At 49.1% G+C, this 14,781-nt stretch overlaps 1 protein-coding gene across 1 annotated transcript in view; it reads right to left on the reverse strand.

The window, feature by feature from the left end:
• LOC130148922 (fibrillin-2-like) overlaps nucleotides 1-14,781 on the reverse strand; it is a 111,400-nt gene that overhangs the window by 68,874 nt on the left and 27,745 nt on the right. The window contains exon 6 of the mRNA XM_056338059.1: nucleotides 14,193-14,288. Coding sequence (XP_056194034.1) covers nucleotides 14,193-14,288 — 96 coding nt within the window. The remainder of the gene's footprint in view (nucleotides 1-14,192; nucleotides 14,289-14,781) is intronic.

Below are 14,781 nucleotides of genomic sequence, written 5' to 3' on the forward strand. Positions count from 1 at the left end.
GTTTGGCTGGTTGTCATGGAGATCATTAGGCACCCCTATAGCTAATGAATTCCTGACAATTCCAAGCCGCAAACCCTTGGGGAGTTAATGGGTGGGATCCATGCCATTACACATGCTCTTACACTGAGCCACACTATTCCACTTGCAAGCAGCTTCCTGAAAACATCCCCGTGGACATTTTTGACTTTCCTAATTAGTGTGTCTAGGGCGTAAGTGGAGGAAGGCTTCACAGTTGCTGTGGACATCTGCCTTCACCCACGTGCTGTGTGGAGCCCTGCTGGAAGGGGTGGGACATCGAAGTGCGTTCAAGCACTTCTGCTCCAGCCGAGCTCACACACCAAATCTTGTTGTTTCCCCATTTCCAGCACTTTGGGTACTGTGCTGACCAGGGATGCTGACCAAGGATGCTGACCAGGGATGCTGACCAGAGATGCTGACCAGGGATGCTGACCAGGGATGCTGCCCTGGCTTTGCCTACCCTACTTAACCCAAGTTCACCTTGCCAGAACCTGTCTCACCTCCTACGAGAAGTAATAAAGAATGATGCACTACTCTTTGCCAGCCATGGCTATAATTTATACCAGAAATGCAGCTTGGACTCATTAAAAAAGTATAATCAGTTTCAGACTATTTAAAATTACCACTCTGAGGCTATCAAACGTTTATGTACAACAGTTGGAAGGCACCTTTTCTATTGCTCAGTTTCCTCAGTGCTAAAGGAAAACAATGGAAATCTTTTGTAGGGAATGTTTCCCTGGGACATACGGCATAACTCAATGCCATTCTTTTGCATGGAAATGTGAATTTCAGCAAGACAAATTTCTTTGAAGGAGACCTCAAGCTGAACACTTCCATAAACAAGGACATTTTTCAAATGTTTTTTAACACCTGAATTGAAACAGTATCTGAACCTGAAATATTTACAACTTTATTTCATATCCAATTTAAATTATTACTTTGCTGGGAGGGGAAAAAAAAATCCTGCATTTAAAATTAATATTTTACTCCCTTTTAACTGGTTCTCACTGTCCCTTTGGGAAAAGGGGTAGTTTTTGACAAAGAACTTTGGAAGAGAACCATTTTTTGGTTCTCTTTTTTTTTGTCTGAATATTTTTGGAAGAAAAAGGATAGCTTCCTCCACTTCTAGAATATCCATCTGCCCCGCAGGGTGTCACGGAGTAAATTAATGCTGGCAGTGGGAATTCAGATCCCAGGGTAAAGATGCAAAGGCAGGAATGACTGCGCTGCTTTCCTTGCTGTTTAAAACGCAGTCCTAGAAACTCGGCTATGCCTGACCCCAGCCTGCGAGCAGATCTGCAGGGTGCGGTCTGAAGGACGGTGAAGAGAGTGAAGAGCTCTCGCTCCGTGCTCTCATCCCATCCTGCCTGCCATTTCTCGGGCACCGTTTGGCTGGAATCCCCTCATGAGACAGACCACGGGCTGGGCGAATTCCTTCTTTACAAAATAAATAAATTGCGCCGTGAGGAAGAGCTTTTTCTTTGCTAAAAATCAAATTCCTTCTCATAATAAACAATGCTTGCACTGAAGGCTTTTTCTTAAAGCAGTAAGGACAAACGTTGCCTGTAAGTAATCCCCGGGGAGCTCCGGACCTCTCTGGGATGAGGTCACTGCAACACATGCCCCAGGCTCTGGCAGGCTTCCACGCCATGCTCTGAAAGCTCCAGCCACCGAGTATGGGAGAGCACGACCAGATATCAAACCCGACACCTATTTTTCTGTTTTCGATGAATTATTTCCATCAGCAGGAGGCTTGGTCCCCCTGGCCACGAGAGCACAGCCTTGCAATTCTTTCTGTCTCTAACCTTCAGGGGGGGTTTGGAGCAAGACAAATGGCTCTGGGAGCCAGTGAAAGCCGATGCAACCCAGGCCAGGCACTGATCTGGCAGATCCCTCTGCAAACGTCTACCCAAAAAGATTCCCACACAAACTGTGGCTGCTTGTGACAGGGGTGTTCCCCAGAGAGCCCACGGAGACGCTGGCCGTGTCTTCTGGGACCTGCTGGGAGAGCTGATAACTTACAAATTAAATGCTTAGTGGAGTGATTCATACCCTGCGCAGAGAGAGGAGGCGGACGGATGGCAAAGGGCACAGGGAACAGCATCCGAAAGCCACCAGCCAAACAACCAGCTGAAAGGAGCTAACCAAAAATCCTGTGATTATTTCTGTGGCCCTGAAGGTGAACGCAGAGATTGTACAGCCCGGCTCGCCAGTCTCGGCACACAGCGCAGCTCAGCATCTGCTAAGCCTCTCGGGCTGCGTCCATACGTGACAGCCTTGGGGGGCGGGGGGATGCAGGGAGAACAGCAGCAAGGGTCTCCGAAAAGGGCTCCTTTCTCATGGAATACTTTCTCCACCTAGTCATTTCCTTACCTCGTACAGGCACAGCCACATTCCTGATGTTTAACTGTTTGGACTTTTGCAGAAAAGAAAAAGCTGGCTAGGGCAGTTTATAAGGCCAGACATTCCAAGTGCTGAAAAAACATATTCAAAGGAAATAGTAAAGGGAGAACTTTTTTTAAGTTTTCCTGTCCTATTTTTACAGTTTCCTGTCGAAGCCTTAGCCTGATGAAACCTGAGCTAGAGCTCCACGCACCACCCTCCTGCAAGGGCTCTGCGCTGCAGCAGCATCTGAGGCACAAAACACACACATGGGGCCGGTAGCGCCAGCGGCTGGAGAAATGTCTGGGAGGGCTGGAGCCGGGGGTGGCACTGCCAGGCTGCGTCCTCCAGCCTGGAAAAGGCCACGGGGTCGGAACGCTGCGAGCCGTTGCCTCACTGCCTGCTCAGTTAGTGCAGCGGTGCTGGGGGGGCACAGGCTTTTGATAGCTCTGGGGTCTCCCCCACGCACACCTTGCACCTCCGGTGGCTTTGGTGGGATCACGGCTGTGGGCATGCTCCTGGATCCCAGGGGAAAAAACGGCAGCTGGGCTGGGCTGAGCTGTGGCTGAATTTGGGGGTTTCCTCCTTGTTGGACTGAGTATGGGAAGGAGAAATCTGTGCCGGCCAGGCAGGCAGCATTTTCGGCCAGAGGGTTTGGTGACTTTGCCTGCCTTCCCTCTGGGACAACGAGCTGGGAGGCAGTGATGGCAAGGATGCTACTGAGCAAGGGCTTCCAAACAATGGGGTTGGTTTTACAGGTCTTGCCTGACTGTAGTAACGTCACTGTGCAGGACCTGCAGTCGCCTTCATCTCTCCGTCGCTGCATTCGGCAAAGGTTCTGTACTTCAAACGCGGTAACGCAATGGTTGTGCCAGGCAGAGCAAGGTGTTCTTTGGAAGAGGCTTATCCATAGCCAAAGTCTCTTGAAGAAGGAAGCAACAGGAATGACCCAGCAGACACAAATAGCACGTTATGAGATTCCTCTCAGACTGAATGAATGGAAATGGAAAGATTACACCCTCCTTAGCACCTTCTTACCCCAGCACACTCTCAGCAGGCTTGGCCTTTGCGTTCAGTGGGAGGCGTTCCAAGTCCCTGCCACGAACGGGGTCTGCGGACCCTGCTCAGCCGGATGAGCTGGAGCTGCTGCACCACGTGAGCTGGGTGCCCGTCCCCAGCGCTGCCCAAGGGCCCTGAGCAGCTGTGGACCAAGCAATGCTGCTCCCGCAGTCTGTGCCCCTCCTCGTCCATCTTCATGGGCTTGCAAGGAACAGGGCGTCAATGCACAGCCTTGGGCTGATATCAGTGCACGGGCACAGCAGCCGGGCATGTGTCTACCTCCACACGTGCCCCACAGAGCTGTGGCTGTGGTGTGACGCTCCGCTGCACCCCTCGCAGTCCGCTGGCAGAGAGCCTCCACACGCGGGTGAAATACGAAATCAGGCGGTTATCTCCACGCCGCTTTTCTCCCACAAGGATCAGCAGGTTCAGCACCACCAGGATACTCTTGCTCAGGGACCCCCTTCCCCGCAGCAAGAATGGGAGCCACATGCCACTGCATCCAAGGGCAATGATGGGTCAGGAGAGAAGACGGGCACCATCCTGCCCATCCCGGAGCAGGCGGTGAGGTGCCAGCTGCAGACACGGAGGTCCCAGCCCCTGGCAGCCCAGCCTCCTCGGCTTGCTCAGCTGCAGTTGACTCAAACACTCCTGTGCTGCCCTGTGGCGACACAAATGACTCGCTTTCCGACAAGGTTGCACCTCTTTGCAAAGACCCTCTTTGCTATTACTTGGACCTTTGCCAAATTTTACCTGTTCAGGCTGAAACTGGCTTGTACCCAGGGTAAGCAGTTTTGGAAAACTGCAGTCCAAACCTTCCCGTCAGATTTACAGATAAATCTGGGAGAATGCTGTTCACACAAAGGTCTCTGGAGGAAATTAATTCTGATCCCAGGGGCTGGTTCCCACTGGGCGCAGTGAACTGGCCTCTGAGCCACGTGCTGAACACCAAGCAGCCAAAAAAATATGTTTTAAGTAGCCGTGCTTTGGAGGTGCTGCCCACCCTCTGGCAGGGGAAAATTAGTCTGTGATTGTCTCATTACGGATTGTCCCATAAATCCCATGGGCATGCAGGACACCTGTATGTGCAGGATGCCTCTCCATCCCACCAGTACTCCCAGCACTGTGACTGGCCTTCTGCAGAGATCAGAGGGAAATATGGTTTCTCAGAGCTATAATTATTTTATCAAGTAAGCCTGCCTGCAGGAGGAAAATGGCAACCTGCAATTGAGTACCGTGCTGAATTCCACTCGTGGTGAAGCCTCTGCCAGACCTTTCTGCATAAACGCAGGCAAGTTACAGCAGTAGATGTCAGAGCTCTTCAGCCTACAGTTGATTATCAAAATGCTTTTTGTACCACAGCGTGGAGAAAGGGCAGCCTTTGGAGGCAGGCTGAGGAGAAGGAACTCCATCACTTATCTCAGCGACAAGTTCTGCTTTATGTCTTAACATCTGTATTAGTGGAGCACTAGGAAAAATCAGCTGAACGCCTGGTTTCTAATGAGGATGAGAAATCTCCTTGTAAACAGTCTTTTATTAAAAAGCTCATGGCGGGGGCGGCGGCAGGGGGCGGGGGGGGGTGTGCGGAAATCTTAAAATCTTAACCACTGCCAACAGCATGCCTCCGTAACATTTTTGGTTGAAGTAATTTGGCCATTTGGCCTTGGCCAGTGCTTGCCCTGGCCTTTTTCCTACCTCGGAGAACTGAAACCCAAGAAATTAATGAGTTTGTGACACCCTGGAACAGCCTTGCACTTCAGGGGATGCATGTGGAGGCCCAGGCAAATCAAATTTTGGTTTGATCTCAGAAGCCACATCGTGGTCCCTGTTTCTGGGACGTCTCCATTCCACTGGGATTGTTGCTGGGATCTTTCAGAAGAGCAGCTGGAACTGGGACTCGGTTTCACAGCGTGCATGGACCTCGGGCACAGCCAGAGCTTGTATGGAGGAGATCTTTTTGCCAACCTGCCATTTATCCCCAGAACAAAACCTCTACCAGGCAGCTCAGATTAATTAATTTGATATATCTTCATCTAAAACGCAAAGGTTGAGATTAAAAGTCTTTCCGAGTTATCTCAGGTATCACTGAATTTCCATGACTTACTTGTGGCCCCTTCCGTGCTAGCCTAATGTATGTACTCACGTGCCGGGGGGGTTCGGGGGAGTTCTCAGCTAAAGGTATGACATACGTACATCCCTGCCGATTCCTAGGAGCAGCATTTCAGAAGCTCAGGACTGTGACCTGAGTTTAGACAGGAGCAAGCAAAGGGACCAGGTTACTGTTGGCTGCCTCCTGCTGTGGCACGCACAGGAACCAGACTCATCCTGTGGGGCTGCTTCCTTTCTCCTAAGCCTCCCGTTAGACTGAACATTTGGGGGGAAAATCGTTATGAAGAGGAAACAGAAAAACTGAGGCAAAGCCACTCCTAACAGCTCTTTTCAGGAGGGGGCTGGGGAGACCTTAGAACAAGAATAACGGGGCGTTCTGCAATATTCCCACCACAGGGAAATCTGAGAGCATGAAGGTGCAGTTTATGCTGAGACACGCACTAGCATCCATGTGCATTACAAGATGCTGGTTTGGATCATGTGTTCTGTTTATATATCGCCTGGGGTGTCTGTCTCTGGAAAAGCTACGGCTGGAGCAAACACTAGAGATCATTCTGGATTTCTCTTTCCCTTAGCCAAGGCTGACTCCCAGAATTAGACCTAACCAGTATTTGTATAACTTGCTCTTAATCACCTACAGCTATGAAAATCCACAGCTTCCTTACACAATTCTAGTGCTGCAATATTTCAGGACAATGGATGAGTCCAACTGCTGTTGGACTGATAGAAATCAAATAAAATTATGAGGATGAGAGGTACAGTCATCCTATACAATAAAGATCTTTGAGAAACTGATACAGCATATAAAAATATGCTAATCTGGGGACTTGCATTAGTCTGACTCACTGTTAATGGAAATTTCTTCCAGGAATGGAATTGTATGAGTTAGAAGGAACCCTGGGTTCACAAGCTCCCCCCGGCTCCCCCAAGAAAAGGCATCAAGATCCTTTTGAAACTTTGGCAAATCTGCAGACACAGACATGTTATGGAGACTCAGAACTCCTCCCTGGGCGCACGTCAAAGGAGATCCTCATGTAACGTACACACTAAAATATAAAAAGCTGTATCTTGATATAAGCAGAATAATGGAGATGCAGGAAGAAAACAGGTGCAGATTAGCAACAGCTTGAAAGTAAAAGGTACTGAGTAGCAATTTAGATGCCACCTGTCCTTTTCTCCATATACTCTCTCTTGTTTATGCCTGGGACCTACTTTTGCCCATTCTGGTTATATCCCAAAGTCCTGATGCTTCATGGTGCTTTTGGAGAAGCACTGGCCATGCAGAACGTGGTCTGCTCTTCACTGACCACTGCTGTGGCTTCATCTGGAGAGCTGCTGGCAAGGGGCTGACCACAGCTCTGCCCGGGAGGGGGGCAGGTCTGCACCCAGGCTCTCCGAATTCCTCTTTGCCAGGTGTTTAACCCCTCAGAGCACGGCAGTTTCTGAAAGCCTGTGTCCTCCTTGCTCCGTGGTTAACAGTCTTTCTTGAGGCATTTGAAAAGGAACGGGAGAAATGAGAATCTCTTGGTAACAGCTGTGAATGGCTGAGACGTGGATTCTGCTGGGGAGAAGCTGCTGTTCGGGAGCATTTTCACTTCAATCCAACCCAGTCCTGGTTACGGTCTTGGAAAGAGCCGTCCTGCTGTGAGGACTATGGAGGAGCAGGAGATACTCACTGCCTTTTCCATGGATGTCTAGGACCTGCCGTACCTCTAATCCTTGCTTTTGTCCACGTGTTTGAAAACACTGTGTTTGGTAACAGGGCTTCATTTTCCTGTACTGGCTAACGAAAAACTCGGGCACTGGGTGCCAGTTTTAAGTCTGCTATTATCTTCACAGGGACACAAGCCCTTCCAAGGCTTTTCATGGGATGTGGGACTTGGGACCAACTGTGCAAGGCTTCAAGAGCACAGACGGCTTTCAGCCCAGCCCAGAAGTGTTTGCACTCCAGAACACGGTCCCGCGAGTTTGTTGGTTAAACTTCTGGAAACCTTGCCCCATTAAGAGGAGAGGACATGCAGACACAGCAATGACCTCCCCAACCAGACAAACCATAGGGACCACAGACAGGCTCCACAAAGATCAAGAATGTTACTCCAAAAATCTTTTTTTCCAAAGTGAAAGAAAACTTTCTTTCATGAGAGGTAGCAACTGGCACCCACAGTGAAGAGATCAGCATTTGGATAGAAAAAACCCAAATTAAACCTCATCTTTGGAACACATGAGGAGCATCCACACCTTCACCTGAGTCAAGTGCTGTCACTTTTTACAGCCATTTTTTTCCCACTTTAAGGAGGGTGAAATCAGAGACATGACATCAAAATGTTTCATTTTTTTGCTGTAAAACTATTTTAAAAAATTGGCCTCTCTCCCCACAGATTAATTTTTCCTGTACTGCAGCTTTTCCCCCAACACTGATGTAATGTGAGTTCACGTTACCAAAGGCTGCTGGGGTTATACAATATATTCACTAGTCCTTCATCCCTGAAGATGTCAAGGAGAAAGAGGAAATGATGCTAAGATTCGCTGAGTACCTCGCTATTAAGGTATTTACCTCTGAAGTGGAGTATTTCCTGAATTAAGTGTGAAGGCAGTTAGGTTGCTTCCACTACAAAGCTGCCTCTTACTGAAGCCCTGAGCTGTTGAACACGCAGCTTGTTGAGTGTATGGCAGCAGAAGCTGTTGCTTAGCATTCAGGAATTTAGTTTATTCTAGTTTAAAAGTAAAAGTATCTCCTTTTAGGGTTATAGTAAAATAAAGTAGAATTAAATCCCTAAATAAATCTGTAATTGGATAGATTTGTGGGGTTTGAATGCCTTCTTTTCATCAACACGGATGGGCACATTCTTCAGTGCTCGCCAATCTAAATTGGTACCCCGAACGCTGCGGGCAAGCACACCTCCAGAGAGCAAAGGCTCAGATGATGGCCACGCTAGAAACAGCAACTGTGCAGAGCTCACCAGCCTTTCTGGGAATCTTGGCAACTCAGCACAGATACCAGCTGGACTAATGCAACTCTGTGTTCTCTGAAATGAGTTTGTATCTTTGCGTGGCCTTACCCCCTGTACATCTCACGACGGAAGATGACGGCACCACGCTGTGCCTTGCAGCAGGGAGAGCTCAGGCATTTACAGATTTTAGATCTGTAAGTCTGAGTTGCTCTGAAGTCCAACATCAAACAAGCCAGTGCACGACAACCAGAGACAGATGGATGGAGAAGTCCATAGCCCATATGTCTGTGGCAGAACTGATCACTCCGCTGTACACACTCACCCTCCAGTCAATGCCTGCATTTGGTCAGTGAATCCTGCCCCCCCGTGCTGTTATCACACCATCACCTATAAGGTTCCATGGTGCGCTGTGCTCAGCTGGCCACATTTACCCACCGAGGTCTGAAGTAGGCTCTGCAGGGCAGGGAGGTCCAGCACGTTCCTATGGAAGACAGCCAGCCAAAACCAACCTCCTTGTTAAAAACATGATCTGCTTTTTTCCAATTTGTTTTCCTTCAGGCTTCAGTCCCTTCGCCTTGCTTCAGCCGAAGAACCTGGGCCAGCCCCTGCTCCCACAGGTGGTCACATTCTACAAGGAAGAGCTTCTTTTGGGACAGAAGGGCCATCCCACCCCCCTGTGACACCGTCAACCAGCCACTTCTGCTAGCCTGTGCACTGCTGCTGAGGGTACAGCCCCCAGGATATAAAGTGTGTCTGACAAAAGACTCTTCCTGAAGTAACAGCACCTTTTTATCCAGGTGTCCTTGGGAAGAAACATCCCTGAGGAAGACTGGTACTTCATCATGGACAGACCAACAAGAGATTTCTCCTGGGTGAAGGTGGTCCCTTGGGGCTCTGGGTTATGCCTGTGCTGAGCTCAAGGGGTTTTCCCTACAGAGCTCTTTGGTAGGGGAGCAGATGAGTGGCAGAGGAGCAGACAGATGAGATCCCAGAATATAATAGCAAGCTGCAAGTTCAGGGTCATCTGTGCACTAGGTGTCACCTGGCCTGCTTCTGCTACACTCGGAATGCAGATACTGGTGAATTTTCATAAAGAAGGGCTCTTTAAACCCCACATTTCCTGGCATTTATTTCAGGCTGAAAATAGTCAGTGCCTTTGCTTAGGTTGAGGTAACATCTCCACCTGTAAAAGCACATCATCAAATACCCAGTGTGTCTGTGCCAGCTGAGGCAACCCGGCTCTTGGTGCAGAAGCCAGGCAGCCACAGCAGGATGAGCTGCAGCGAGTCCATCCCTCCTGACAGACCCATCTCGTAACGCAGCTTTTCAGTCTGAGGCACCTTATGGTTTATTTAACACTGTGGCTCCAGCCTGGAGATGGCTTATTTGGGAACAGCAGCAGCAGCAAATGCACAGCTGGCTGTATCTCGGCACACAGTCCTGCCTCACACGGTTAGCAGCCGATTTACCAGCTCTCCTGCAACCCTTTGGTGACTCCTCACAGTCCTCGTACTGCAGCAACACGTCTATTATTTTGCAGAGAAACAAAACAGGGTGATGTAACAAGCTGCCCAAATGGCGCAAGCCGTGGGCCAGACACAGGACGGAGCAGCAGAGCTCCTACCGCTTTCTCCTACCCTCAGAACATAAAACCTCCACATTAACCAGCTAGGATTCAACCCAAGTGCCCCATTCCAGTAATGGGGCTGGGAGAGATGGTCAGATGTACCCTACAACACGTCCTGTCTGTTGCAGGCTGAGCGCGGTGTGACCTGCCAGCACAGAGGGTTCCTATCAGTGGACATCTCACAGATCGGTACCCAGGGACTGACTGCATGCATCACCTTATCTCGGCTCTCTTTCCTGAAAGGCGGTGAAAGCAGCTTAACTACCTGTCATTTTCTTTATACTCTGTAGCCAGGACAGTGTCTCGTTTTGTGCTCTGGAAGCAGCAGACCCATGGATGCTAGAGTGCAAGAGTGCAACATTCTCACTGCCTGATGCCAGCATGCTGCGTTTGGTAGCTACGATGGCTCCCCCCTGAAAAACATCACGGTAGCTGCTCTGTGTGGGATGGAGGAAGGTGAATGATGCCTCACTGGACAGTAACTGGCATCAGTGGGAGCTGTCTGCCAGCAGAGATGCAGGCAGGAATCTGAGGAATTTCCAGAGTACTCAGCCCCGCACCCAGCCCTGCTCTGAGAGCATCACCTCGAGCCTTGGGCTGAAACTTGTACTGCCTACATATGAAGCCAGTGGGTTTCGGGTTCTGCTTTGAATGAATCTTTCTTCAGAAAACGTTTTAGGAAGAAGACTCAGCACTAAACTGAGAGCTATAGATGATCCATGTTGCTTCCAAGCCTGCTACTGGGGTCTCCTGTTACTGGAGACTCCCAAGGATGCTTGTAAACATGTCACATACCATGGCTGCTTTACTTGGAGAAACAGAACAGAAATTCAACGGTGGTCATGTCTCCAGTAAGTCTGACGCTTAGGGACTTCATCTTAGCAGGCCTACTGGTGGAGCAGGAACACGTTTTCTCCTTGGAAGGGTTAAGTTCTTCGCTGTCATGCTAATTATTCTGGTAGGTCAGCCCCAACCACCTCACCTGGCTGCAAACTCCCAGGCTGCCGAGCCAGGAGCCTCTTTGAAAAGTGTAATTTTTAACATCTCTTAGCAAAGCAAGCGCTCTGTTTGTCTTGGCAAGGAAGACCTGTGTATACACAGCTGGAGAGCTTGTTTTGTCTCTTAGTACAAGTCTGGGCTAAACCAAATCTCTAAAGGCTTTGTAAAAATGCTCTCTTTATTTAAAGAATTTTATACATTACAAGATGTCTCCAAAGTCTGCCCCTGCTCAGACCCCTTCTTTCCCTGCCTCTTCCACTCTCCCTCCTGTCCCCTCCACTACCAGGCACACAGTCAGGACAGATGGATTTTTCAGTTCCCCCTGGACATTGCTGGATGCAGAAGTTTCTTTAAGAAATTTCTAGCTTTCTTTTCAAATACTGCCAATGTTCGCATCAATTTATGAATCTCAGTATTTCAGAGCACCATGAGCTAGAAAAAAAGAAAGCTCTACGGACACACTTCTGGAGCTTGGGTTTAGGGGTTTAGGGGAAGGAAACTTGCAAAGTAGAGCCTTCAAAAGGGCAAAGTTGTTATCATAATTCCTTTCCCTAAAGAAAGCAATGCATATCTGCATGTGCATTAGAAAAAGGCAAGGAGAGGGCTAAAAAAATAGAGAACTGCAGTGCTCGACTGGTATCTGTGTTTGCAGGAGAGTACAAAGGAGACTGGAACAATGAAAGGTTAGTTCAGTAAACGTGTGTGGAGACTCTTAAAGAGCTTTCCCTTCCCTGCATCCAATAAATGCGAGGCTCAAACCACAGCAGAGGCCTTTTATGGGGCACCTGCACCGTTCTGTCCAGCAGACCCTTTTTCAGCCCAGGGCACGCTGCACAGTGTTTCGTCTGGCCGCGGTTCAGGCAGGGCTGGCTGATGCCTGGGCTACCGGAAACCAACTGTTATTCCTATCTCACCCTCTAAATCTTGTTGCCAAGAATCCCCAACTTGGAAAAAACAACATTAAAGGCAAGAACAGTCCAATCCTTGGACATGGAGTTAAACTGAACTAGCTCAATCTCGGGAAAGTGAGAGGCTAGAAAAACAGAGCATTTCCAGGGTGCTTTGATCTTAATCCTGGGAGTTTGCACATTGGCTTCATGTTTCAGTTTCATTTCTGCTCTGTGCCACTTTGACCCTTGCCAAAAATCATATCAGAGCAGTGTCGTGAGATGTCCATCTAAGCCAACAGGAAACGGAGAAATTCTGTGCCTCAGCCAAAACCTCAGTCGTACCCACGCTGCCCAAATGTAAATCTGATCTAGCCACTCAGCGCACGCTGGCTGGCTGAAGTACAGAAAAGCCACATGTCACCGAGAGCCCTATCCTTAGCTGGTGAAAACTGTGGTTCTTAGTGGAGCTGTTTCAATTCATACTGGATGAGCAGCTGGCATCGAACCGCGTGAGGTTTACAATAAACCAGAGCTGGCTTATGTTTCCCTTCAAAACATTTTTGCTAAAATAAGGTTCTTTCATGGAAAACCTTAAGTTCTGGTTATAATTTTCAAGGTTTTTCAAGTAAATATAGTACCAAACCATAAAAATAGTTTTGCAAAGGTTGGAATATTGACTTTCAGGGTTTCAGGTCCATGTTCATTTGAAAATTATAGGCTGTTAGCACTGGTGACATCATTAGTTTTAATTTTTGATGGTACATGGTATCGACCTCTTCCACCCAAAACTGGCGCCTGAAGCACACAGGACAGGTCACATTCAGGCAATAAACTGAGTTGCTGCAGGAATCTGATTCTTTACAGTGAGAGAGGCAGGAGTCTGAGAAATGGTCGTACTGATAGGGGAGCTGAGTGCTCGCCCGGCGAACTGCCGTCTACCCGCATCTGACGGAGCTCTGCGAGAGCTGGCCAAGTCCTTCAACCAGCACTTTGCATGTGGCCCCTAACTGCGTGTGGTCCGTAACTCCTTAGACATCGCTCCTCGGCAAGCACTGCCGGGAGTCGTACTCGTGGTGCTGAGCAGGATCAGAGAAGACTGAGAGTCCTGCAAGTGCAGCTCAGGGTCAGTGAAGAGGAGCACCCCAATTAGCTGGCTGTGAGGGGGTGACTGGGACGGAGCCACCTCTCCTCATCGTGGCGCTGGGTTTTGCTTTTGCAGCACAGCTCAAGGCTTGCTGTCCACGCCCAGCCCAGCAGTCTGGCGCTGGGAAGAGGCTGGAGGGGACACAGCTGGGACAAGGGACCCCAACTGCCCAAAGGTATATTCCACGCCATTGACATCATGCTCAGCAATAAAACGTCAGGGAAAGAAGGAGGAAGGGGGGATCTAAGAGGGTTATGATGTTTGTCTTCCCAAGCCACCACTGCAGGTGCTGATGTCCTGTTTCCCAGGATTTGGCTGGACATCTGCCTGCTGGTGGGAATCAGCGAATCAATTCCTTATTTTGCTACTGCACACAGCTTTCACTCTCCTTATTAAACTGACATCATCTCCATCCATGAGTGAGTCTGACTCCCTTCTCTGTTCTACCCATCCCAAGGGAGAGGGGAGTGAGAGATGTAGGATGGGTGTTCGGCTGCTGGCTGGGGTCAGCCCATCACACTGGCACATTTGAAAATGTTGGCTCACGTTTCTTTTCCCTTCTCTTTTAGTGTTTAGGAAGGCACTGATGGTGTCACCTTCCCTTCATGAGGATGCTGTGGTAAGGGGCTTCCTGGCATTTCTAAGCCACTTGCATCTTACCAAGACAAGAAACAGGGAAATGCCCAAGAGAAAAATACCCTTTTTGTACTCAGCACGGGGTGGGGGGGTTACTGACGTTTAACAACCACCTACGAGGGACCACACGTGGAGAGGAGGATCCAGAGACACCGAAGAGCCGTGCAGTCAGTAGGCACTTTGCATCTGCGCATGTAATAACCAGGGATCTCCGGGAGCGCTTTGGGCACGAGGTTGTCGTTACAGGCTGTACCCTCAGGCAGAGGAATTGAGCAGAAATTCACACACAATCGAACCTCCTTAAGACACGCAGTTAAATATACAACTCCTGATCCTATGCTCCATCAGCGATAATATCATAAAAACATGTTCCTTACCTCTCTCACACTGGGGACCGGTGAATCCATAGACGCAAGCACAACGGTTTGGCCCAATGCATCGCCCTCCGTTCTGACAGCCGTTTTCACAGACAGCTATTTTGAAATAGAAAGAGGAATCAGCGATTTCTGCTCTCAGTGAAACCACAGCGTGAGACGTGTGGTGCTGGCAGGACTTGGAGTATCACCCACTTTGTGTTGTCCTCCACGCAGTGAACATACAGAGAAAAGTCTGATATTTTTTCCTGGAAAATGACTTCCTGTCTATGAATGAACCCGTTTATAAAAAGGCTATAAACTCTTATTTCACTTGAGAGGATTTCCTGCGCTCTGGAATCTCAGTTCATTCAGGTCAGCATTGGGATTTAAATGTCAAGGTCAAGATGAACTGATACAAATGAGAAACTGCAAATGCTTAACGTATGACAACAGTGAAATGTGAGGAGAGGAGGCTAGTCAGCCATCTAATCCCACGTACCCGGCACAGAGAACCAGTCTGGGCAGCACACAAGTGCTCCTCAATTTAACACCAGACCTGCTGCCCTCAGTGGCAAAACTGCAGTCAATAGCCTGGGACTGAAGTCGGAGG

The sequence above is a fragment of the Falco biarmicus genome, chromosome 4, assembly GCF_023638135.1.
Source record: "Falco biarmicus isolate bFalBia1 chromosome 4, bFalBia1.pri, whole genome shotgun sequence".
Classification (NCBI taxonomy): domain Eukaryota; kingdom Metazoa; phylum Chordata; class Aves; order Falconiformes; family Falconidae; genus Falco; species Falco biarmicus.